A 26,470-nucleotide genomic window follows, 5' to 3' on the forward strand; every position below is an offset into this window, starting at 1 on the left:
CGAACTGCTAGGTTGGCAGGAGCAGGGACCGAGCAACGGGAGCTCACCCCGTTACGGGGATTCGAACCGCCGACCTTCTGATTGGCAAGTCCTCGGCTCTGTGGTTTAACCCACAGCGCCACCCGCGTCCCGGAACATAAAAGTAACATTAAGCAAAACATCTGAAGGGGGCGGGAGAGACAGAGAGGAAAATGTGACTTGTGGCCCACCAACCTGGGCATGGAAGCTCACCTTGCAGGAAAGGCCTCTGGCCCAGCTGCGAGCGGCTCGGGTCCCGAAGGCCTCCGGCCTCAGCTTCCGCCCCAATGCAGTTGAGCTGCTGCTGCTGCTGTTGCTGCTCTCGCTCCGCAGACCCCAGGACGTCTTTGAAGAGCTGCTGGACGTCCTTGCTCTCCATTTTGGGCAGCTCTATTGGGAAAAGGGGGCGGGAAAGCCACAGTGGAATGACAGGCGGCAAAAGCCCGTCCAAGAGAGCAACCACCTCAGCTGGGTGGCAGAACCCGTCGGTCTCCAGTAAGGGCAGGCTGAATTGCAAGCAGGGGTGGTTAAAATAGAGAGAGAGGTGCGCCGGTTATGGAGCAGCGACCGCGCTTCCTTTTCGTAGCCGCTAGCATCTACCCCCCATTCTAGAGCGGAGAGGAAGCCGGGGTTTCCCGGCCTCTCCCTTGCTCTCCACGGAGGGGTAGATCCTTGGCAGGGAGATGGGGGGCAGAAGGGTCTATTCAAAGGGCCCGCCTGACCTTCAGTGGGGATTTTGTCAAGGTCGGAGCTGAGCACCCCCTCCCCCGGGGGTGTGGCTGGGTTCTCGGCACCTGTAGGGTCTGGAGAGGTCTTGGGCACCATCTGCTCTTCTGTGCCTGCAGGAGCAAAAACAAGAAGACCGCCGCCAAGCCCATCAACGCAGGGACAGGGAAGGTGACTGTGCTCCCCAAAACGCATCGGGAAGGATCATCTCCTCCGCTGGAAGCAGGGAGATAAACCCGCCTCGCTACACTTGCAGCAATATGGGAAGAAACCCAGGTAACTTTGCTCCCACCTCGCTTGCAGCTTGGCATCATTACCGTGGCAGCTGACATAGGCCAAGGAAGCAAGGCACTCCCTTCTGACGTTGCAAGTAAAAAAACCAGAAGCCTTTCTATTAGGAATTATAGGTACCGACATTCCAAAGGAACAGAAAAGACTATGTATGCGACAACAGCAGCACGGAGGCTACTAGCCCAGAGATGGAAAGAAGGAAATGTCCCTACCAGATAGGAAAGGCAAACTAAGCTGTTTGGTGAAATGGCAAAACTGACCGGGAAACTCAGAGACCAAGAAGGCAAGAAATTCAAAAAAGAATGGGAAAAGTTTATAATTTATTTAGGAGATCACTGTGAGCAGTTGAAAACGTTAGCAGGGTTTTAATCTCACTTGTAACAAACACCATGGACAATATGGATAGGTACAAAACATAGACAATGAAATAATATGCAGTTGGGAATGTTGACAATAGAACCCATGGGGTGGGAAGTCTCGAGATTCAGAGAAATCTCATTTTATGGATGTGTATTTGGTGTTGTAATTAATTTGTATTGGTAGAATCAAATAAAAATTATTTCAAAAAGGGAGGGACCATTAGCAATGGCAAGAATCAGGTGCTCTGACACGGGGCTCTCTCGACTGATCTCTGCTCCTTTTTGCATCAGCGGAAAATTCCTCCCAATGAGGTTGGGCAGCTGGCAACATGATATGGCCGGTGCTTCCCTAAGTGACTCCTTTTGCTGTGTGTTGCCTTCCCGACGGAATCAAAAGAAGAAGGGAGGAGAACACCAGAGCACGCTACGTAATTCCAATTATTATAAAATTACGTCAACATTGGAAATACATGCAAATTTATTTTACTGGATATCGTGGATTTGGGGGTGCAGTTCATTGGTATGTTTTAAAACTTGCATCACATTTCCGGTTTTCATTTTAAGGTTTATTTTAGCAGCATTTTAAAGCAGTACTTACTTCCCAGGGCATTAACAGCAATTCCCCAACCCAGTTTTGGACAAGGCAAATGGGTTTGGTGGGGGAGACCTGGAGCGTGCCGTTAGAAGTAAGAGGTCCAATAGAATCTGGGGTACACCATACTGAGACAGGTGGACCAACATGTTTGACCCAACACAGGGCAACTCGAGATTCTCAAAAGTGCAAGGAAGTTGTCACTTCAGAACAAGGAAAAGTCCCTCCCTGGCACCTTCTACGGTCAGTTTGCCACAACTGGATTTAGACAATGGAAATCATAGGGTTTTGAACATGCCAATTAAAATATGAGCTCGTTTACACACAGCCACAAAATTTATTCACCTCCCATACACAAGACCTAAAAACCCAGAGCATTATCAGGGTTCGGGGAGACAAGACTTAACCCCGCTCTGGTTGACTTTTGAGATTTTAGCAAAGCAAATTACAACTAAAGGTAAAAAAGGTAAAGGACCCCTGGACGGTTAAGTCCAGTCAAAGGCAACTATGGGGTTGCAGCGCTCATCTTGCTTTCAGGCCAAGGGAGCCGCCGTTTGTCCACAGACAGCTTTCCGGGTCATGTGGCCAGCATGACTAAACCGCTTCTGGTGCAACGAGACACCATGACGGAAGGCAGAACACATGGAAATGCCGTTTACCTTCCCGTCGCAGTGGTACCTATTTATCTACTTGCACTGGCCTGCTTTCGAACTGCTAGGTTGGCAGGAGCTAGGGCAGAGCAACAGGAGATCACTCCGCCATGGGGATTAGATCCGCCAACCTTCTGACTGGCAAGTCCAAGAGGCTCAGTGGTTTAGATCACAGCACCACCCGCACCCCCACCTTTGACATAGTCACCTTTGACTGGACTTAACCGTCCAGGGGTCCTTTACTGTTACCTAAACCACAATTGCATTACACTGTGCAGATTAACACAGGACTAAATGCGCTAAAAGGAGCTGCTTTGTGTTCTTCCTAGCAACCTAGCACAGCCCCCTCATAAGGCAGAAGCATACCCCCCCCAGCTTTTTACGCTCCTATGAAAAACTCAAACTCACCGGTATTTTCTGTCTTGGCATCAGCAGTTTTCAAGTTGTTTTCCGGGGCTACTGCCTCCCTGCTGTCAACACATTCATCCCCTGGAAGAAGAGGGTTTTTTGTCAAACCAAAGTCTAGGACTCGTGGCCAAGCTGACCCCAAAGATGTGGTGGGCAGCTGGAAGCGAGCATCTTCTGCTTACTGCCAGCAGACCAATGGATTTGCTGAACGCTTTAATCTGACGCCGGGGCAAACGATTGAGGCGTATGTGGCTAGACACCCATCAATCTGGGATCAAGCCTTGTCTGTTGTTTGGTTATTGTGAAGTGCCACAGGAAAGTTTTGACTGCTCTCCAACCGGTGAGGGGCAAAGGTAAGGTCCTGCACTTAGGCAGGAAGAACAAGATGCACAAATATAGGATGGAGGATACCTGGTTTACTAGCAGTACCTGTGAAAAGGATCTAGGGGTCTTGGTGGACCTCAAGCTTTCTATAGTCAACAGTGTGATACAGCAAAAATAAAAAAAGCTAACTCTATTCTAATAAATCTACTGCAATCAACTAGAGATCTGCTTTTTGAGGGTAAAGCCTGGGTACTGAATCCAGTTCCTCACCTCTTAGGTTACACAAAGCTGTGTAACTTGGCTGAGCTGAAGCTCAGGTAGCAGAATGTTGGCTTTTTTTTAATTGCTCCTGCTTCTTTTGAATCTCAGGAGCGTCTGGTAAGTTATTTCAGCTTATGTCTCTAAATGTTCTGTCCTTGCACTTGGAGACCATTACGTTTCAAGCCACTGACAAGTCAAATAAGCACAGCTCATACCTTTGGGCTGAACCGAAGGGTCTTTCCCGTCCACCGGCCCTTTCTGAAGCATGCTGCAATCCACCTTGGGCCTGGGAGCCCCCTGGCCAACGGGAGGGTGGGCAGTTCCATCCCCACCCACACCGCCAGCTGCCAGGAGTGCCTTTCTGCTCAGGTCTAGGAGGGCCTTTCCAAAAAAGGCTTCCTGTCAAAAGAGGTGGGAGAAGGAACAGAAAGAAAAGAATGAGATGGGATTTTCTGAGTAAAAAAACTGGGCCTCCCTGGAAAGCTAACCTCCAACCCGTCTGGCCCAAAATGAACAAAAGCACACACCCAAACGCTATTTGCTCATACAGTGGTACCTTGGTTCTTGAACGGCTTAGCTCTAGAACATATTGGCTCCCCAATGCCACAAACCCAGAAGTGTTCCGGTTTGCAAACGGTTTTGGGAAGCCGACGCAGCCAATCGGAAGCCGCGCCTTGGTTTTCAAACGGTTTCGGGAGTCGAACGGACTCCCGGGACGGATTAAAGTCGAGAACCAAGGTTCCACTGTATTAGGCAAAATTAAATCCTATTTCTTCTCCCTCTATTCCCTTTGGAGGAAATTCTGTGCTTGCCAGACCCACCCCCCACACCCAGCCTTGGGACTGAACTGCAAGAATGAAATTGTATCTGTAGGCTTGACACAGTATTATTGATTAGCAGTAGCAGCAACTCACACAAATGGCAAGGTGTTGCTAGCCTCATTCTCCATAGCAGTCTTTTAAAGATAAATTGCCAAAAGACAAGATTCTACAGCCAAATTACACTATACTGTCATTGGGTTGCTGTTTTTATTTTGATGATATATATACAGTGGACACTCGGGTTGTGAACGTGATCCGTGCGGGAAGCACGTTCACAACCCGCAGCGCCACGTCTGCGCAGGTTGCGATTTGGCGCTTCTGTGCATAGCGCGATGTAGCACTTTTGCGCATGCGCCGAAACCCGGAAGTAACCCATTCCGGTACTTCTGGGTTCGGCGTGGTACGCAACCCGAAAATCGCACAACCCGAAGCGTCTGTAACCCGAGGTATGACTGTATTCTGGTTGCATATTTTATATTTGTTCTGTGAACCACCCTGAGGCCTCCTGGTATAGGGCGGTACGGACCTCCGGAAGGAATTAAGTTCATAACTAGAGGTACCACTGTATATGAATTCAATCAATCAATATTATACATTTTGGGTTAGGGATCTGTACCTCACTGCAGCCTGTACCTCACTTATATAATTATTATTCAGCAACTCTAATAAGAGTAAGAGCTGTCTGACAGTGGAACGGTCTACTTTGGGAGGCCGCGGACTCTCCTTGGAAGTTTTTAAGCAGAGGTTGGACGGCCATCTGTCCTGGATGCTTTAGCCGAGATTCCTGCATTGCAGGGGGCTGGACTAGATGACCCGGGAGGTCCCACCCAACTCTGAAGATTCTATTATTCTACTCTGCTTTTGCGACCCTTCAGTCTGCAGCCAAACATCTCACCGCACAACTGTCCAGAACTTCCTCCCCTTCCCAGTTTGGACAGCAGAGCTTCCGAATGAAACCGAGAAGCAAAACGGCACCCGGCCGCACTTAAGAGAGAAGCGTTTTCTCCTCCAGTCCACGAAGGTAACCAATCAACCTGCATGTCCCCCTTACCTGAAGGTAGGCAGGGAACATGTCCTCCAGCTTGCTCTTCTTCCTGCCTCGCCGTTTCTTCTTCTCGTCACCCTCAACCACCCCCTGCTCAGCGATGCCCTCCGCGGGGACTTCAGCAGGTGGGTTGGGTTGAGCCCCTGGCGTGGAGGCAAGTTTGAGCAGATATGAGCGTCTTTTTAATTTCAGATAAGCAAGGGTGGGAGCAGGGAGCGAACCAGCAGGATCTCAGGCTACTTTTACGGCTGCGGTGGGGAACCTGCAGCCCCCTCCAGACTGGGCTAGACCACCACCCCCATCGGATTTGAAACTGACAGCCTGCTGCCCGTTGAAAGAAAATTCTATGAAAATGATGTGCTGTTGGTATTTGACACCTAGTAAAGCAGCAAAAATGTGCAGAACCAGTTCAAATGTGTGTTGGAAATGTAAAAAGAAAGAAGGTGCTTTCTATCGTATGTGATGGTCATGTAGGGTGCTAAAAGCATTCTGGGAAATAATATACAATTGGAAAAAAAAGGTTTAAGATAACTTTTCTCAAAAAACCAGAGGCTTTTTTGTTAGGAAGTATAGGTGTGGAACTACCATAAGAAAAGAAAAGACTGTCAAATAAAAATGTATTTGATGAACATGATGTATAAATCTTTGTTTCTCTTTTCTTTTTTCAATTTTTTTCTTGTTTTTATGTCGTCATGGGGTTTTTTTGTACTTAACTTTGTTATACCTACCTTCATTGTATGTTTTTATTTTAATAAAGATTTATTTAAAAAAGGAAAAGAAAAGACTGTTTATGTATGCAATGAAAGCAGCAAGGATGCTTTTAGCCTAGAGATGGAAAGAAGAAAAAAGTACTGACCACAGAAGAATGACAGACCAAGCTGATGGAATACGCTGAAATGGCAAGACTGACAGGAAAGATCAGAAACCAGGAAGACCAAGTATTTCTGAAAGACTGGAATAACTTTTTAACATATCCGAGAGACCACTGTAAGCAGTTGAAATCACTGACAGGAATATGATGACACTTGTAAAGTAACATGAACTCTGGATATGATAGATATACAATAGACAGACTACAGTAAAAGAGGCGGGAATAAAATTTAGAAACGGAACCCATGGAGGGAGGTCTGAAAGAACCTGTTTCTTTTTCTGGTTTTTGTTTTGTATGTGCAATCTTTATATAAAACTAATAATTTTTTTTTTAAAAAATAAGACTACAACCCCCATCATGCCTGACCACTGATGGGTGGGGCTCATCAGAGATGGAATCCAGCAACATCTAGAAGGCACCAGAATCCCCATCCCTCTTTTAGGTTCAGAACATAGAGAGGAGGAGAAGAAGGAGGAGACAGAACTTGGTTAGAGAATGGGGCTTCAGAGAAGGACAATGAGCTGCATGGGGCTTCGGGGGCTAATGTTCCCATTACACCCGAGGCTGCCAAAACGCTGTCTTCCCTAGCATTTTATTTTTGCCCTAGGTAAAGGGACCCCTGACCATTAGGTCCAGTCGTGGCCAACTCTGGGGTTGCGGCGCTCATCTCGCTTTATTGGCCAAGGGAGCCGGCGTACAGCTTCCGGGTCATGTGGCCAGCATGACTAAGCCGCTTCTGGCGAACCAGAGCAGCACACAGAAACGCCGTTTACCTTCCCACCGGAGTGGTACCTATTTATCTACTTGCACTATGACGTGCTTTCGAACTGCTAGGTTGGCAGGAGCAGGGACCGAGGAACAGGAGCTCACCCCGTCGCGGGGATTTGAACCGCCGACCTTCTGATCGGCAAATCCTAGGCTCTGTGGTTTAACCCACAGTGCCACCCGTGTCCCAAGTATTTCTGCCCTAGCCTCTTGCTAAAAAGCTCCATGTTTGAAAACTTGGTGCAGCTAACTAAATAGATGCAAAAAGCACCTCATTTCAATAGTAAAATTTTGGATGTGGGATTCTCAGCCTGTGGACTGAGAAATACATGAAAATGCAAGAGTTTTGTTTTCAAAGACATATCCCATTGTTAAGATACTAAGGATAGGAAACAACATCCCATACCAACCCAAGCAACAAATACGGGAGAACAAAATATACAAGCAATGCCCTTACCCTCCTCTGGATGTCCCTCAGCACCTGTTGACTCGCGAGAGGCTTCTGCCAAGGCGGCCGAGCCCTTTTTCAAGCGGGTGTGGGATTTCCGCTGCCGCACCATGAACCCTCCGATACCTGTCCCAGGGCAGAGGAGAGACGAGTCAACAAGACGAGAAGGGACCATTTCTCCTCCGAAGGCCTGGCCCAGGCACACAACACTCACCTGGGCGATATGGCTTCCGCTTCCGCTTCTTGACCTCCTCAGAGTCTTCCAGAAGACCCTTCGCCAAATCGGCCTCGGCTGCGGCTTCCCTTTCCGGGGTAGCAGGGGCTTCCAATTTGATCTCACACTCCATGTGTTCGACGCTGACTGCAGGTGGACAGGGAATGAGAATATGCGCTAATGCAATATTCCTTAGCAAAAGGAACCTCAGTATAATTTTCCCCATGGAATATGATTCCGCACGAGCACCAGTCCTCCTTTCTGTTGCATCACGCATGCGCCTTTGTGTGCTGTGCACAGGCACCTAACTGAACTCTCACATACATTTGCACATGTACACACACACACAAAAAAAACTTGCCAACACCAGGAACAGTTTGTGGAAGGTTACCGGATAGTGTCTCTCCCCTGTATTCCTCCCCAAATAGTTCCCAGGTCCGTAAAAGCAACACTTCTGGGCTATCAGTTTCTTGTAATACGGGACTTCAGACAACTTGATCTACAAAGGCACCCCAAATCTGCTTCTACCCCACAATTAATGACCATCACCTAGACTTCTGCATCATATACGCTCCATCACAACAACAACTTTCCCACACTAGTCAATGTCTAGAACAGGACACATGTGCTGTCTCCCAGATTATGACCAAGCTATAAACATATTCACTCTCAAGAGATTTGTACAGACTAATACAAGCAGTCGTTGATCTAGCGTGTTGGGTTTTTTTTTACCAAGTTTGGAAGAGGAGGAACTGTGGCTCAGTAATAAGACCCAGATTCCACCTCCCCAAAACCACCAGTTTGGAGAGCACCCGTTCTTCATTGCGCGAGGAAGTACCTTAGAGCCCAAGCCCCCAGACAACCGCATTCTAACTTGTATCACCAGCCAGGGTTGGCAGTACTGACTATATTGTCATCCAAATCAGTACTGCAGTATAGGTATAAAAGGTAAAGGGACCCTTGACCATTAGGTCCAGTCGTGGCCGACTCTGGGGTTGTGGCGCTCATCTTGCTTTATTGGCCGAAGGAGCCGGCATACAGCTTCCGGGTCATGTGGCCAGCATGACTAAGCCGCTTCTGGCGAACCAAAGCAGCGCATGGAAACACCATTTGCCTTCCCGACGGAGCGGTACCTATTTATCTACTTGCACTTTGACGTGCTTTTGAACTGCTAGGTTGGCAGGAGCTGGGACTGAGGAACGGGAGCTCACCACGTTGCGGGGATTCGAACCGCCGACCTTCTGATCAGCAAGTCCTAGGCTCTGTGGTTTAACCCACAGCCCCACCCGCGTCCCTCGCAGTATAGGTATACTGGAGCTTTAATATTAATATTAACAATATTTGGTTTTGTTGTTTGCTTGCTTGCCGCTCATCTGACGGGGTGTCAGGGACCGTGCTGAGGAGCGCTGCACTGAGGGAGAATGGTGGGAGTCACCCCCTCCTCTTGATCCTAATCCTGCATCTTCCCAGGAGCAGGAGGACGGTATAGATTTGGAACAGTGGTTTGCAGAGGGGCATAGTTCAGAAGGCAGAAGCTGGGAAATACTGGATGGGGAACAGCTACCAGAAGAAACAATGGGGGAGAGAGAGAGAGCTAACAGATTCACTGTCTCTGGAAAGCATTCATCCACTCTCCCCAAGGTCAAGGAGGGCTGAGAAAGTGGCAGAACAGAAAGCACAGAGGGTACAAACTCAGGTTACAAGACGTAGGAGTGACGTAGATTAATAGGGACGGAGAGGGGAGTGACCTTAACTGGGAGCACTGCCATGGTAGAGAGTTGCGTTCTGTTGTCTCTTGCTGGGGTTATTAAAGATTCTAACTGGTAAGAAGACTCATTTTCCTTTGTTCTGCTTATCTACTGCCAAGGGGGAGTAAGCCAATTCCCTGAAGCCTCACACTGCGTTGCCCCAGCCATTCTGGGCAGACTAAAGTACCAAACAATTAAGAACTTCCCTCCACAATACTTTACCCCACACTCCCTTGAAGGTGGTGGGGATGGAACAAACCTTCAGCTTTCAGGATCTCGTCTCCCTCCACGTCGCCCTCCTTTTTCTCTTCGGGGCCCAAGGGGTCAACCCCATCCAGCACACCTTCGCCATTGAGCGCACCCAGTGGCCGTGGCGTCGTTGGCGTCGTTGGGGTCTTGCGCGGCCGGCGCTTGTGCAGTGGCGACAAGGACAAGTTCCGCAACACCGCCATGCCCGTCTCTGTCAGCCAGACGCCTTCAAAGCGAAAATACTGGGGCTCTGTGGGGGAGAGGGTGAAACTTGGCAGGCAGGGCCAAACCAGCCTGGTGCCACCGTGCATCTTTGTAGAGAACCAGCCTGAGCATTGATTTCTTCCCCTCCTTTCATCCACTACATACACCCCCTTTTTCTTTTTTGACACACCCCCCACAGTTGACAGCAGTAATTCAGAAGGACCCGATCCTACATTTATTCCAGGCTCAGAAATAAGATCAGCACGGTATCTGGGTGCAGTGCCTGAGATTATAGAGCACAAATGAGAAAGAAACTTACCCGGCTCCTTGATCTTCACTGGAATAATTTCTGGAGGGGGGACCGGAACTTTAAATAGAGATAGAGAGAGAGACCCCCAAAAAGGGAAGTTAGAAAGGGTATGTATTCAGTATTTTGTGTCTGTGTGTACTTCCCACAACATTTAGGACGCATAATTCTTTCTTTATAAGAGTATCTACTTAAAGTAGATTGATAAACGAGAAAATTAAGTTAATTTGGATATTCAGAAAATGTTGGAAATTTATTTAAGGAACTGCAGAAAGAGGGGGAAGGAAGTCGAGCTTTGAAATGCTGAAATGATTGTAAAATTATTGAAATGTATAAAATTGAAAATAATAATAATAGGATAACCCCCCCCAAAAGTGCATCATTTATTCACTCAACCTTTTACCCTTAATCTGCTCCTTCACCTGCATTCCCCATGCGCCTGAAACACAGCCATATCTTTTCTACACCCAACCCCAAGCAATCTCAGTGGTATTACATTGCGCCATAATATCCACAAACCTCTCTACCACGTCCAGCTGACTGCCATCCTCAGCCCCTTTGCCCCACGTATCTTCCACTGTTTCACACCCACCCACCCCAAAATATATTGCTGCAGTCCTCATGCAGCAATGGCTTATCTACTTGTTCCGATTTCCATTTCAAAAGAAGCAGCTACCATTAACTGACAATGAGAATCTCTTGCACACCAACATTGGGAGGGCAAGTTATACAAGGGGTAGTCAAATTTCCTTACTGTCCACCAGTGCTCGATGGAAGGAAGATTCAGCTTGTGCCGTAGAACCCCCTACTGCCCACCTAGAATCCTGAAACACCCACTAATGGGCGGTAGAGACCAGGTTGACAACCCCGGGTTACACTATTCCACATCCAATTCTTGGCTTCCTCAACTGCTGTCTAGGGCAGCTCTCTTTTCCATGACGCTGGGAAACTGCTAAACTAGGAAGCAGCCTATCCAAACACAGAGATGGTTCTATGTTCCCTTTGTATATATCTATGTTTCATGGTCCTCCTCTTCGAGCTTCTCCATTCTATTCCCTCAACCCACACTCTGTCGTCCATTTTATTCCTTCTCGACATTCCTTGCCATTCAGTGATTACGGGGATGTTTTGGGTCTTTATGCACCCTTAAGTGTTTTCCCCGTAAAGATTTCCTGAACACCTGCAAATCAAGTATTCCAACACATCCCTCTTCCGTGTGGGTGGTGTAGTTCAGGATATAGAACCACAGGAATACTCAACCTGTATTATTATTATTATGCATAGTGATGCAGAAAGGAAGTAGACCTAAGCTGCCCTCTCAAATTTTGAACATCATGAAATCCTCCCCTGAGCCAGCTCAGGATTTGAGGGTCCCGTTGGCACAGTGTCCTTGGTGGGTTAGTGGGCCCCTTGATGGCTTTAGTCATCTGAGAGCTGTAAGGGTGGACAGCAGAAGTGGCTGCACACTAATGAGCACTAGGTGGCAGCAGCTAGGAGCGGCAGCTTCCCACAATGCCTTGCAGCAACACTATGCTGAAGGAATTGTGGGAAGTAGGGCTGGGTGATACCTGGTTTTCATCATTGTGATATATCACCAACTAAACATTGTGATGTACTGAATTATCACAATGTTTAGGGTAGTACTATGTAGGTAAAAGACCCCTGGACGGTTAAGTCCAGTCAAAGGCGACTATGGGGTTGCGGCGCTCATTTCACTTTCAGGCTGAGGGAGCAGGCGTTTGTCCACAGACAGCTTTCCGGGTAATGTGGCCAGAATGACTAAACTGCTTCCGGTGCAACGGAACACCGTGACAGAAGCCAGAGCGCATGGAAACGCCATTTACCTTCCCGCTGCAGTGGTACCTATTTATCTACTTGCACTTTGACATGCTTTCAAACTGCTAGGTTGGCAGGAGCAGGGACAGACCAACGGGAGCTCACCCCGTCGCGGGGATTCGAACCACCGACCTTCTGATCGGCAAGCCCAAGAGGCTCAGTAGTTTAGACCACAGTGCTGGAAGGCTTCATGCTTTTCCCCCGCATGGTGATTTTTGCATGGAGCACACAGCGCATGATTCGTGTTCTGTTGCCAGGTCAAGAATTATGAACCAATATCACGATATGGACGGGAAACCGGTTTTGGACGATATATTGCCCAGCCCTAACACACATCGGGATTCACAATATGTTGCCAGGTCAAAAGCTATGAAAACCGGTATCATAATACGGACTTCAAACTGGTTTGGGGCAATAGACTGATATATTGCCCAGCCCCAGTAGGAAGCATAAAAAGATCACTGTCTGAAACCCTGGCACTCAAAACTGCGAGGAAATAACACCAGGGCAGGCTTCTGCAATGAGCCTTGCCGTTGCACTGGAGACTTGGCAGTTGCTGATGCATCTTTCTGAAATGAATTTGGTTCGCAGGTCTCACACCTGTCTGGTACTCACCAACAGGCTTGACCACATAGGGCTGGCAGGAGGTACAGTCAAATCCTTCATCTGCTGCCTGTTCGACTTCTTCCTCCGTGAATAGGTTGTCGCACACGGCATGCATCCACCTGGGAAGCACACAAAAGGGTTTCAACGCACATATGGAAAGAGTTTGCAGATTACCGTATTTTTCGCCCTATAGGACGCACTTTTTCCCCTCCAAAAATGAAGGGGAAATGTGTGTGCGTCCTATGGGGCGAATGCAGGCTTTCGCTGAAGCCTGGAGAGTGAGAGGGGAGAGCCCCAGCGCCAGCCCCACAAGGTCGGGGGACAGAGGGAGGCGGAACGCCGCCATCCCGCTGTCTCCCAAAGTGGTTTGGAGGCTGACGGCGGGGAGACCCCGCCGCCAGCCCTGCAAGCTCTGGGGACAGTGGGGAGGCGCAGCGTGTCTCCCCGCTGTCCCCGGACCTGGTCTGAAGGCGGGCGGCGGGGAGAAGAGTGCTTCTCCCCGCTGCCTGCCCCACAAGCTCCGGGGACAGCTGGGAGGCGCAGCGCGTCTGCCCGCTGTCCCCGGACCTGGTCTGAAGGCGGGCGGCGGGGAGAAGATCGCTTCTCCCCGCTGCCTGCCCCGCAAGCTCCGGGGACAGCTGGGAGGCGCAGCGCGTCTTCCCGCTGTCCCCGGACCTGGTCTGAAGGGGGGCTGCGGGGATAAGAGCGCTTCTCCCCGCTGCCGGCACCACAAGCGCCTGGGGGGAAAATAAATTTTTTTTTCTTTATTTCCCCCCAAAAAAACTTGATGCGTCCTATGGGCCGGTGCGTCCTATGGGGCGAAAAATACGGTAAGTATGGGGAAGGGAATTCTCCGACATCTCAAAACCTTGCCCTCCCTCTCCCCCCGCAAGATGGAAATGTACAGGGAGAGTCAGCCACTTACAGGCGGGATCCAACGTTGCCTGCATCTGTTGACGTGAAGATTACAACGGCCAATAGTGAAATACCAGGTGGGTTAAGGAAAACGGGGGCTTACCTCTCGCAGTGCTGGCACTGGATCAAGAGGTCGTCCTCCACATACTTCACATGGCAGATGGGGCAGGTGACAAGGCTGGCGCAGGGGGCACAGTGGGTGTAGTTGTTCTGCCATTCGCAGTGGAAGCCAGGAGAGACTGCTCCACACTGCACGCAGCATACGCACCTGTCGAAGAGGGGTGGGGGCAAGGAATCAACACCAATTCTGCGATCCAATCTATCCCCCTGCCCCGAACCAAAAACAACGCAGATGCCCTAGGAACGGCAGGCCAGAATTACTCAACTTGAATGTGACCTATAATCACATACAGTGGTACCTCGGGTTAAGTACTTAACTCATTCCGGAGGCCCATTCTTAACCTGAAACTGTTCTTAACCTGAAGCACCACTTTAGCTTATGGGGCCTCCTGCTGCCGCTGCACCACCAGAGCACGATTTCTGTTCTCATCCTGAAGCAAAGTTCTTAACCCTGAGGTACTACGGTATTTCTGTAACCTGAAGCGTATGTAACCCGAGGTACCACTGTACATTCAACTCTACCTTGAGCAAGAATCATAGAATCATAGAGTTGGAAGAGACCACAAGGGCCATCGAGTCCAACCCCCTGCCAAGCAGGAAACAGAAGAGCACAACCTGCTTTTGATTTATTAAATAATACGTTTCTGCACGACCTTTCGATTCTAACAAGGACACCAACACCACCGAGGCAGAAAATAGGACAAAGCTAGTTTAAACGATAACAAAAGTAAAACAGAGGATTGAAAGACCAAGAAGAGCGGGGTTTTAAACCTTCAACCTCACACCAAAAATGATTAAAAACAAAGCAGGATAAAAAGTGTCTTTTTGCTGCCTGCTTGCAAGTCTTCCGGGATAGGGCCAGCCTAACCACCTTTGGGAGGGATTTCCATAGCCTGGGTGCAAGCACAGAAAAGGCCGCGTCTCGCGTTCCCACAACCGAACCTTTTAGCAGTGAGGAATGCAGCAGGGCCTCAGAAGATGATCTCAATCTATGGGCAGGATCATTCGGAAAGAGGCCATCCTTCCAATATCTTGGCTCTATGCCATTTAGGGATCTACGTATAGGTGCCAGCACATGAACTGCAACCGAGTGCAGCCAATACAAAACCAGTGTATTCTTTTTTTTAAAAAAAATAAAAATTATATGGGACGAGATATAAATTGTAATATAGAACAGTGGTAGCTTGGGTTAAGTACTTAATTTGTTCTGGAGGTCTGTTCTTAACCTGAAACTGTTCTTAACCTGAAACTGTTCTTAACCTGAAGCACCACTTTAGCTAATGGGGCTTCCAGCTGCTGCCGCACCGCCTCTGCGCGATTTGTGTTCTCATCCTGAAGCAAAGTTCTTAACCTGAGGTACTATTTCTGGGTTAGCGGAGTCTGTAACCTGAAGCGTATGTAACCCAAGGTACCACTGTATATTGTTGTAAAATTTTGTGAAATGTGTTTAATAAATATTTCAGATGTTTATATAAAAAAGAAATCAATAGGTCACATCTGCTGTGTAACATCTTACAATATAAAATTGTTCAAAGAACCTATGCTTAGCATAAGTCACATTCCCAGCGCTTTTTTTCTTAAAAAAAAACGTTTAGGGGTACTCTCATTTTCCTACTCATACTGAAATACCGCCCCTCAAAGAGGCCAAAATTAGATTCACAAAATGTTCAGGGGTATGCGTCCCCGCAGGAAAAAAGCACTGCACGTTCCAGTAATTCCTTCAGTCAGATTATTATTTGTTAGATACACCATCAGAGTTCAAAACCAAAACGGCAGTGGCGAGCCTCTTCTTTTCTGTTATTTGTTTAACTGCAGCAAAAACAGCATGGCCAAAATACAGGGAATTGAATTCATTCTGACATGAGAAGTAGAAAACAAGAGAGCCAAGCTCTCTTGATTTTGTTTGCCGCACACAGGGCGCTGCCCCTTGAAAGCAGTCTTATGTCGTCTCTCTCACCATTTACACTTCCAGCCGCCCTTGGGCACGGTGTTGAGAGGCGGGTCCAGGCAATAGGTGTGGTAGCTGATGTCACAATCATCGCAGAGCAGCAGGCGGGACGGGTCCGACGCTTTGCCACAAACCTCGCACACAATGCATTCCACGCAGCGCCAGCCCTTTAGCAGCATCACCTTGGTAATCTTTTTTAAAAAGGGGGAAGAAGGAACAAAGATGTTTAAAAAAAGGGGGGAGCCCTGAGTGCTTACGGAGATGCGAGGAGAGCTGTGGTTGTGTGCACAACCCTTCTTCGTCAAGCCTGATTCCTCTATGGCTCTTTAGAACAGCTGCCTCCCCTACGTGAGTGTCACTCTCAGGCCTGCTACCTGGGCAAGGTTGCTGAGAATAGGGTAAAGGTAAAGGACCGCTGGACGGTTGAGTCCAGTCAAAGGCGACTATGGGGTTGAGGAGCTCATCTCGCTTTCAGGCCCAGGGAGCCGGCGTTTGTCCGCAGACAGCTTTCCAGGTCATGTGGCCAGCATGACTAAACTGCTTCTGGCGCACGGAGAACTGTGACGGAAGCCAGAGCACACGGAAACGCTGTTTACCTTCCCACCGCAGTGGTACCTATCTATCTACTTGCACTGGTGTGCTTTTGAACTGCTAGGTTGGCAGGAGCTGAGACAGAGCAACGGGAGCTCACCCCGTCGTGGGGATTTGAACTGTCGACCTTCTGATCGGCAGCCCAAGAGGCTCAGTGGTTTAGACCACAGCGCCATCCGCATCCCTTTTGTTGTTGATATTGCTGAGAATAGGGCAAAACGACAACTCCTCCTCCTGTGTAAATTAACCTGTAAGAGCTTGCCGTTTCCTTGTCAGGAACCAAACTTTACAGATTCCATGCACTTCAGATCCCAGGAGAGCAAACAGGGCCTTCATAGATCAGGACAGTTGAAGGTTCAGCTTTCTTCCTAGACCCATACCTGCAAGACTGTTGTCCCTATGCACACATATTCCATGAGCCCCAGCCACCCACAACTACTTCATAGGAAAGAAACAAAAGCCAACCCTCTTAGATGGCTCTGCCCCGCCAAATTCCACTAACATCTAAATTAGGAGTGTCACACTCTATTAGATTAGATTATCAGATTATCAGGCAACACGGGACATATTTAGCTCAAGAATTGAGCACGGTGAGAAGCCATGGGTCCTTTAAGAGAGGAATCATTATTTTAAAAATAATAATGGGGAGAGGGGGTGCTCCCTCACACAGAGCAGGCCTTACCTTGCTGTTGACGCAGTAAGGATGGTAACATTGAGAGCACTGGGAGCACGCCAGGAGGTGGCCCTCAGCACCACGGCCAAAGCTACCACACACCACACACATATCCTGTCAAGGAGGGAGAGGCAGGTTAAAAGAGGCCTTGCAATGCCCCAGAGAAACAACCTCCATTTTTTAATATAGATATTCCAACCGTTCTACAGATGCAAAGTAACATGCAACCACAATTCGCCCCCCTCCCTAAAAGAAGTAATCTAAGGCTGCTAACCGATACTTTATAAACACTCTTAGCTTTCCTTTTCTTTTAAAGTGACTGAATAATTTTAATGAATTTGCAAGCTCCCAGCCGGGGCAAAAGGAATAAAGCTTATTGTCCGCAGCATTGAAACAGGGAAATGGGGAGGCCAGCTATCCACCAAAAGGAATCTTGGCAAAAGGCGTAACACACCTGAGCCACAGGACTTCAGCAATAAGCAAGTTCAAGGCCTATCCATACTAGGTGAAATCTAGGTTTCAAAGATGTACCCCATTGTTGACTTCAGCTGGGTGCTACCAGCTACAGCAGGGCTGGGCAACCCCCAGATCTCGCTTGACTCCAACCAAACATTTGGGGTGATGGGTGTTGTAGTTCAACAACAGCCAGTGTGCCCCATCCTTGAGCTACAGCTGTCTGTGGGGCTTCTTATTAGAAGGAGCCAGAGTTTCAGCTAGAAAGGCAAACTGTTATCCTCTTGGGGCGGCTAGGAACCAGTCAACAGATGCACCTGTCTGCGGGACAGTCCCAAGTCTACGCTCTTTGCAAGCCCTGACTAGCCGCTCCAGGAGAAACTTGCCGCTCACATCCCTTGAAATTGGTGCAATCAGAAAACCGTCAGACGTTTGCCGCCCTCGTGTCTGTGCTCACCTGCATCAGCACAAACTTGTCCGTGTTGGAGAAGAGCACAACCGTGTTCTGCATCGTGTCATCGTCGTCGTCGTCATCCTCCTTGCTCGGGGAGCTGTCGATATCAGCGAGCTTGGAAGGGAAGGGAGCAAAGGGACGAGGTGAAACTGCCGTCTTTCGCTGCTCCCGACACACAAGAGGAGGAAATGCAGACGCACAAAGCTACAGTCTCCTCAGCCTACCAGCTACACCCTTGAGTCGCTGCCCGTGCTGCAGGGAAGAAGGCCTACAGTCCCCTTGCCAGATTCTGTGTATATCCCCCAGCCCTCCCGTTTATATGCCCCACCACCCACAAATATCCCCACTGGCTAATAATTCCTGGTAGGTCGACCATGCTCCAAAAGGGACAGAATTCCTACCCTTTTAAGAGCACAGAGGAAGGCAGAGATTCCACAGGTGCAGCTTCTCAGCGTCGCGGCAAGAGGGAAAACTACATCTGCTGAACAATGCCCCGCTTTGAAGCACTTAAAGGGAGAGAAGCCCCATCACTGATAGAATATGGCAAGCCTACGTCGTGAGGGAACGATTCGACAATCCATTCAAATGAAAGGGAGGGGAAGGTCGGACCCACTGCCTCCAAGCACTATGGATAAGGATACGGCCCCAGCCAAGGTGCACTAACTGGGAGCTGCAGGAAAGGGGGTGCTCTCGTCTTGAGACCAGAACCACACATCTATCCAAACTGGGGGGGGGGGGGCTATCCGCTGCCTGAAACGCCGCCTTTGGGGAGGCCAATAGGACTGGGCGATATCTGGTTTCCAGCATTGCAATATATCACCAGCTAAACAATTGTGATATATCGCTGTATCACAATATCTGAAATAAGGATGGACCTATGCAGAGGCGAACAGCAGGGCCTGGTTTTCGACACTGCAATATATCGCCAGCTAAACATTGTGATATACTGATATATCACAATGTCTGAAATAAGGATGGAGCTATGGCTGGCTTCATGGTTTTTCCCACATCGTGATTTTTAATAGCACACAAACGCACACGCGAAATTCACAATACACTGCCAGGTCAAAAATTATGAAACCAGTATCACAACATGGACTTCAAACCAGTTTTGAACACTATTATCACCCAGCCCTAACACACATCGCGATTCGTGATATATCGCCAGGTCTAAAAGGATGAAAATGATGTCTCAATATGGACTTCAAACTGGATTTGGATGATGATACCGATCTATCGCCCAGCCCTAGAGGCCAACCTCCCTACGTACCGCCGCTATGGCTTCTCTTGCCCTGGGGAGGAGGGCAAACCACTCGAGCCCCTCCCCTCCCGCTCCCCCAGCGTTCTCCTGCCTGCTAAAGCTGCCCCTACCGCCAATGTCTCGATGGAAGAAGTGGTGGATTTCAACCGTGATCGGCCCCGCCCTCGGCCTGTGTGGGACCCTCCCCGAGGCCGTCTCCTCCCGGGAAAACTGCTGCTGCGACCCTACGACCAGAAGGAAACAGAGTGAGAGAGAGGGTCAAAAATAAAATGACAGAGAGAGGGGGGAACATAGATGCACACACCGGGGAACATTCAAACAACATGGCCGCCCATTTGCTCTGGTACTCCCCACCTCTGACAGGGACGGGGGGGCTACTCAGAGGGGAAGGAAGGAAGGAGACAACGGGCCTTCGGGTTACCTGTTTTACGCGGGAGCGGGCCGGGGAGCTCCGCCGCCGCCCCTTCTCACACTCCCCTTTCATGTCAAAAGGCAAGGAGTCGTCCATCTCGCCCGGTGGCAAGGAGGCCCCGTCGTCCCTCTGGAGGCTGACGTCTGTGGAGGTCAGGCCGGCCATCTCCAGGGACATGGAGCCGCCGCCTTCGTGGTAGGGCGAGGCGAACTGGAGCTCCGAGCCCGGGAAGCTGCTGGCGTCGCCTTGGCTCAGGTTCGAGATCTCGTTCACGATATCCGACTTCACCAAGTGGTGGGGCCTCAAGGGCGCCGGCGCCGGCCCAGCCTCCTCCTCCCCGCTCGCCCCTCCCTCCTGCGGGTGGCCAGCCCCGTAGGCCTCCATCGGGGTGCCCCCCAGCAACTCCGCCTCCACGGGCGAAGGGGAGCGCTTGGGTTCGCGGGCAAAGCCGAGGGTCTCCTCGGGGGGCTCAGGCCCCAACGCAGCAGGCCCGTCCTCGTCCGGAGCCTCTGCCTCGCTCAGCGGAGGGGATAATCTCTCCTCCAGCTCCATCTTGGGCGCCGGAGCTGCCCCTCCGGCCTCCTCGTCCTCTTCTTCCTCCTCCTCCTCTTCGTCCTCTTGGCTAGGCTGTACTCGGCCACCGGCGGGGCTGTCCGGCGCCAGGCCCTCGACCCCCGTGTCCATGGGCTCCTCGTGGGCTTCTCCTTCCTCGGCGGCTTGGGGGGAAGCAGCTTTGAGCGAGCCAGGCCGAGGGCTCGCTGAAGAGGCCTGCCCTTCCGGGGCTGGGGGTGCCGCCTCAGTATGGCTCTCTGCGGGTTCTGGCTTTGCGGGCAGCAACTCAAAAGCAGGATGCTCTTTGGCACCGAGCGGGGGCTCCTCGGGGTGGGCAGGTGAGGCTGGATCTGGAAGGGGAGAGTGAGGGAGCAGGAGGGGAGACATGTAAGCTTTTGGCAGGAAAGAGCCATTCCCAGACATAGGAAAAGGGAAGCAGCGTTCCTCAGACTAAGCAGAGACCAACAAGATCAGAATCGTGCACCAGTCCTTTCGCCTTAGAAATTAATGAATGAGATTAATTGGAAGTCAGTTTTAACTTTCTTTTCTATAAATTTTATAATTGTGTTCAATACCAGGAGTACATATGATGATAATTATATTAATCTTCTTATATCTTATAGTGTGGTGGTTTGTTTCATTTTTGTTATTTGTTTGGTTGTTTGTTTGATTGTATGTTTGTTTACAGTACTTGTATGTACATCTTTTTTCATAAATGTATTTATTTTAAATTAATAAAGATATATTAAAAAAAGAAAGGCAAAAGGCTATTGGGAAATGATTTATACCGTCGTACCTTGGTTTTCAAACAGCTTAGTTCTCTAATGTTTTGGCTCCCAAACACCGCAAACCCGGAAGTGACTGTTCCGGTTTGCAAACTATTCCTGCAGCCAATCAGAAGCCGTGCTTTTGTTTCCGAACATTTTGGAAGTCGAATGGACTTCCATTCGACTTCCAAGGTATGACTGTAATAAGTTTTTTAGAAAAAACATTTAAAGTGATTATTCCAAAGAAACCTGAGGCCTTTCTGTTAGGTATTAACTGGACTAGAGCTTTCGGAGGAACTGTTTAATCTGTTCATGTGCGCTGTGGCGATGGCAAGAATAGTCGATGTGCAAAAATGGAAAGATAAAAAAGTCCCTGGTTTGTGAAGATGATGAACATGTTTAGATAGCTACACAAACTGTGAGAATTAAGAGAACAAAATGGGAAAAATAATTCTTGAAGAATGAAAGTATTTTGTGATTATTATTATTTTTATTTTTAATCGTGGTTATGTTAAAACCACAATTTGGTTATGTTAAAAAGGATTTGAATTATGGCACCAGATGAAAATTTGTAGTTTAATAATTTAGAATTAACTATATAATGGATAAAATGTAAGTAACATGGCAGCTTTATATGGGACTAAAGGAACACCATGGAAGAATGGATGGGAAGCCAATCGATATGTGAGATTTGTTCTGATTGTATTTTAAAAGAAATTGAATTTTTTTTAAAAAAAGAATTAAGCACCAGTCCTAACACATACGGCTCAATGTTGTACAACTGGACTGTGGGGTGCAGCAATATCTACACTGCTGACTTCGACAACACAATGTTGAGGTACAACAAGAAGAATGTGCGCGCATACAGACAAGACTTGATACATAACCTGCTTTATGGCTATGGCCCTTTAGCTAGGGTTGCCATATGTCTGGTATTTCCTGGACAAATCCGGAATACCGCAATCGGCAACAGTGTCCGGGTGGAAATCGGATGAGCGTCCAGGAAAATCCACGTCGGCAGTGCCGGTTTTTTTTACCATTTTTTGCTCAAAAATAGCTTCTATTTTCCTTTGTGTTTTCGCCCAAAAAGCACAGCTTAGGGCAAAACCAAAAGAAGCTCAACAACTGTGTCCCACCCCTCAAAGCTCAACAACTTTGCCAAAAAAAAAAAAAAATAGCTCAACAACTTTTCTGTCCGGATTTCCACTGTTTGAAATACGGCAACACTATTTTAGCTCACCTGGTGGCACTGGGGGAGGGGGTGGCGGAGAGGGGGCCTTCTCAGGCTCTAATGGCGTCTCTACTTCCATCTGCTCCTGCCCTGCAGGGGCTTCCGGATCAACATCGGACAGCTCTAACGGCTTGTCTGCTTCTGGAAAGGACACAAGGGGACAGCTCGTTCAAACGGTCCTTGCAAACAAGTTCAAATCCGCTCCACGACGTACCCTCACCCCCCCCTTTTAGTTCCACTGCAGAAACTAAGAACACTTGCAATAACTGGGAGCAGATTTGTACACAAAACGACAGCTAGCTCGGTTCTGGTGCTCAAACCAAATCCTCGGCTCAGAATTCTCTCATTCCTTCATTTCCACCAGGCTCTGGCTGCTGGATGGCTGAAGGTGCGTCTCCACCCCCATCATCCAGTCCGGATGCTGAGATCCAGCTCTGAAGGCCTCTTGGCGGTTCGCTTATTGCGAGATGTGAGGTTACAGGGAACCAGGCAGAGGGCCTTCTCGGTAGCGGCGTCCGCCCTGTGGAACGCCCTCCCATTAGATGTCAAGGAAATAAGCAACTATGTGACTTTTAGAAGACATCTGAAGGCAGCCCTGTTTAGGGAAGTTTTTACTGTTTGATGTTTTATCATGTTTTTATTATTATTTTTGTTGGGAGCCACCCGGAGCGGCTGGCGCAACCCTTTCAGATAGGTTGCATATAAATATTTTGTTGTTGTTATTTATGATTATGATTATGATTCTATCTATTAGGGTCCTAATAAAAAGAAATTGGATCCCACAAGCCTGATTCCAACTCTATTTTAAGTTGCCACAAGACTCTCTGTTGTTTTAAGGCACTTGCCAACAGCTGTAAAATGCAACTGGCATTCATGATAAAAGTGTGGACAAGATAGCTCACAAGTTGAGCTACAAGTTATGGAAGGTATGCACAGATTATTTCTCCCCTAAGACAGTATCCGCTGTTGATTATTTGGCAAAAACAAAAGCCCACAATCTTCTAACAAAATGCAAGGATGTGTGTGTGTAAGCAAAGATCAACTCACCAGTCGGTTTCTCATCACAACCCAAAGGCACCTGCTCTTCTTGGTGCAAACTGACCGGGCTGCTGCAGCTGCTTTCCGCTTGCTCCTTGCTGGCTGCACAGGCTTCCTCCAGTGGTTTGGGGGACACTGGCTTATCTGTTGTGACGAGGCTGCTGCTGCTGCTGCTGGCTGGGGCAGTTTGCCTGGTTCGTTGAAAAGAAAAAGGCCAGTTGAGACCAGAAGTTGCTATCCTTAGAATTTAAGAAGTGTTCAATAATCTCTACAACAACCCTGAGAGGTAGGCAATTGTGAAAATTGCAGGGGTGGGAGGCCCCCTGATGGGTTTTGGGGCAGAGGCAATGTGCGAGCCTGAGACCTCCCATTTGCCACTGAGTCCCACTACAGTCAGAGGGACTCGGGTGGCGCTGTGGGTTAAACCACACAGCCTAGGACTTGCCGATCAGATGGTCGGTGGTTCGAATCACCGTGACGGGGTGAGCTCCCGTTGCTCAGTCCCTGCTCCTGCCAACCTAGCAGTTCAAAAGCACGTCAAAGTGCAAGTAGATCAATAGGTACCACTCCGGCGGGAAGGTAAACGGCGTTTCCGTGCGCTGCTCTGGTTCGCCAGAAGCGGCTTAGTCATGCTGGCCACGTGACCCGGAAGCTGTACGCCGGCTCCCTCGGCCAATAAAGCGAGATGAGTGCCGCAACCCCAGAGTCGGCCACGACTGGACCTAATGGCCAGGGGTCCCTTTACCTTTATCTACCTACTACAGTTCGCCAGAAGCGGCTTAGTCATGCTGGCCACGTGACCCGGAAGCTGTACGCCGGCTCCCTCGGCCAATAAAGCGAGATGAGTGCCGCAACCCCAGAGTCGGCCACGACTGGACCTAATGGCCAGGGGTCCGTTTACCTTTATCTACCTACTACAGTCATACTTAACATCAGCGATTTCAGGGGATACCCCAGCCTACACTGTGAGCTGGGACACCCATTATTATTTCCCCAACCTAAGCTACTTACTCCTGGCTGTGCTGTACGGCCTCTGTGCTACTTGCACTCTTGCGACGTTGCTCTTGACATCCTTCACAGAGAGAGTAGTTCTCATACCACTGGCTGCTGGGATCCAGGGCAGAAGGGCGGAAGCCACAGTCAGAACAAACACGGCAGCTCTGGAGGAAGAGGAAGAGAGATGGGCACTCAGGAGAGGGGAAAGGCAGCCGAGGGTCTTTCCGACACTGCCCAAATCTTACCTGCTTGCCCCAAGACTGCAGACACTAAACTGGAAAAGCTGGAAAGAGCGGGGGTGAGACGCAGGGCTGGGTGGTTTGAAATAACCAGAGTTTACCGCTACAGTAACTGTGGTTAGTTGAAACTACAATCTGTGATGCCAGATGGTTTGATCCTAGCTCGTTTCAATCAATCGTGGTTAACGTTAACCACGGTTTGTCCTTTTCAGACGCAACTGAATAACTGTGGTTATTTAAAAAACAGGAATGGGGTGCTACCAGTCTCCTCATAGCCTTACCAGAGCATGATATGGGTTTAAAGCAGATAAAGCAGGGGTGGTTAAGCTGTGCACCTCCAGATGTTGCTGGAATACAATGCTCATCATCCCTGACCAGACTGCCTAAGTCTGATAGGAGTTGGAATCCTAAACATCTGCAGGGCCACAGGTTAGCCGTCTCGGGGGCAATGTGGGACTTGTATCTGAGCAAATCTACATAGGGTTCTACTGTTAGCAATTGTTTTTATTTTGTTTGTATGTGCTGAATGCTAACAATTCATAGAAACTAAGAGGCCCTGGACTTGGTCACAGTGGTATAAAAAATATTAGGTTGGTTCAGAGAAAATCACCAAGGTTTTGTTTAGTTTTCTGAAGGCTAATGTTGAATTGTGGCTGCCATAACTAGTGAGGAACACAGAAGAAATGGGGAAAGAAATGCCCGAGGCTGGCATTCGACTTCTTCCGGAATACAGTGGTACCTTGGCACAGTGGTACCTCGAGTTAAGTACTTAATTTGTTGCGGAGGTCTGTTCTTAACCTGAAACTGTTCTTAACCTGAAGCACCACTTTAGCTAATGGGGTCTCCTGAAGCCGCACAACCGGAGCACAATTTCTGTTCTTATCCTGAAGCAAAGTTCTTAACCTGAAGCACTATTTCTGGTTTAGCGGAGTCTGTAACCTGAAGCGTATGTAACCCGAGGTACCACTGTACTCGAATGGCTTGGCTCCCTAACAAATCGGCACTCGAATGCTGCAAACCCGGAAGTGTTCCGGTTTGCAAATGATTTTTGGAAGCTGAATGTCCCACGCAGCTTCTGCTTGAGTGCAGGAAGCTCCTGCAGACTGGAAGCCACGCCTTGGTTTTCGAACAGTTTCGGGAGTCAAACTGACTCCCGGAATGGATTAAGTTCGAGAAACAAGGTACCACTGTACAAGGTACCTCGGGTTAAGTATTTAATTCGTTCCGAAGGTCTGTTCTTAACCTGAAACTGTTCTTAACCTGAAGCACCACTTTAGCTAATGGGGCCTCCCGCTGCCGCACAATTTCTGTTCTCATCCTGAAGCAAAGTTCTTAACCCGAGGTAATATTTCTGGATTAGCGGAGTCTGTAACCTGAAGCGTATGTAACCTGAAGCGCATGTAACCCAAGGTACCACTGTATCTCTGTGAAAGCAAGTGGTGGACGATTCCTTGCGGGCAGGCAGGGCTATGGGCATTCTGTTCCAAGCGTCGCCTCAGTACAGAATCTACTGCCATGAAAACATGCCACCATTTTTTAAAAGGAAAAAGGCAAGTCCCTAGGTAACGGATGCCTCAAAAACAGAGGGAAGGCCGAATAGCATTTCAACTGGCCTTCGGTTGGCAACTTCCCCTCACCCCATGTCTGTTGGAAACAGAGTACAGTGGTACCTCTGGTTGCGAACGGGATCTGTTCCAGAGGCCTATTCGCAACATGAAAAGCCCGCAATCTGAAACGCCGTATCTGCGCAGGTGCGCAGCGTGATTTGGGGCTTGTGTGCATGCGCAAAGCGCAATTTAGGGCTACTGCGCACGCGCGAGCAGCGAAACCCGGAAGCAACTCTTTCTGGTACTTCCGGGTCGCCGCGGGACACAACCTGAAAAACGTAACATGAAGCACGTGTAACATGAGGTATGACTGTAAAGCAAATATAGCGGTACCTCAGGTTAAGAACTTAATTCGTTTTGGAGGTCTGTTCTTAACCTGAAACTGTTCTTAACCTGAAGCACCACTTTAGCTAATGGGGCCTCCCGCTGCCGCTGCTGCACGATTTCTGTTCTCATCCTGAAGCAAAGTT

The 26,470-nt window shown here is 48.9% G+C and overlaps 1 protein-coding gene across 15 annotated transcripts in view; it reads right to left on the bottom strand.

Annotated features, from left to right (window-relative positions):
* Nucleotides 1-26,470, bottom strand: part of KMT2D (lysine methyltransferase 2D) — a 110,027-nt gene that overhangs the window by 52,258 nt on the left and 31,299 nt on the right. For 12 of the 15 annotated variants that reach the window (XM_083598447.1, XM_083598456.1, XM_083598446.1 and 9 more), the window contains 19 exons: nucleotides 24,170-24,318; nucleotides 23,168-23,349; nucleotides 22,130-22,261; nucleotides 19,580-20,472; nucleotides 19,269-19,382; nucleotides 17,901-18,011; nucleotides 17,000-17,104; nucleotides 15,736-15,917; nucleotides 13,762-13,926; nucleotides 12,753-12,862; nucleotides 10,314-10,361; nucleotides 9,801-10,040; nucleotides 7,794-7,940; nucleotides 7,589-7,705; nucleotides 5,502-5,638; nucleotides 3,845-4,028; nucleotides 3,045-3,125; nucleotides 741-857; nucleotides 232-408 (listed from right to left, as the gene is read on the bottom strand). In XM_083598447.1, the coding sequence (XP_083454573.1) occupies nucleotides 232-408; nucleotides 741-857; nucleotides 3,045-3,125; nucleotides 3,845-4,028; nucleotides 5,502-5,638; nucleotides 7,589-7,705; nucleotides 7,794-7,940; nucleotides 9,801-10,040; nucleotides 10,314-10,361; nucleotides 12,753-12,862; nucleotides 13,762-13,926; nucleotides 15,736-15,917; nucleotides 17,000-17,104; nucleotides 17,901-18,011; nucleotides 19,269-19,382; nucleotides 19,580-20,472; nucleotides 22,130-22,261; nucleotides 23,168-23,349; nucleotides 24,170-24,318 (3,391 nt within the window). The remainder of the gene's footprint in view (nucleotides 1-231; nucleotides 409-740; nucleotides 858-3,044; nucleotides 3,126-3,844; nucleotides 4,029-5,501; nucleotides 5,639-7,588; nucleotides 7,706-7,793; nucleotides 7,941-9,800; nucleotides 10,041-10,313; nucleotides 10,362-12,752; nucleotides 12,863-13,761; nucleotides 13,927-15,735; nucleotides 15,918-16,999; nucleotides 17,105-17,900; nucleotides 18,012-19,268; nucleotides 19,383-19,579; nucleotides 20,473-22,129; nucleotides 22,262-23,167; nucleotides 23,350-24,169; nucleotides 24,319-26,470) is intronic. The other 3 variants (XM_083598448.1, XM_083598449.1, XM_083598450.1) reach the window with 3 other exon arrangements.

Source organism: Podarcis filfolensis, assembly GCF_964270895.1.
Source record: "Podarcis filfolensis genome assembly, chromosome: 2".
Classification (NCBI taxonomy): domain Eukaryota; kingdom Metazoa; phylum Chordata; class Lepidosauria; order Squamata; family Lacertidae; genus Podarcis; species Podarcis filfolensis.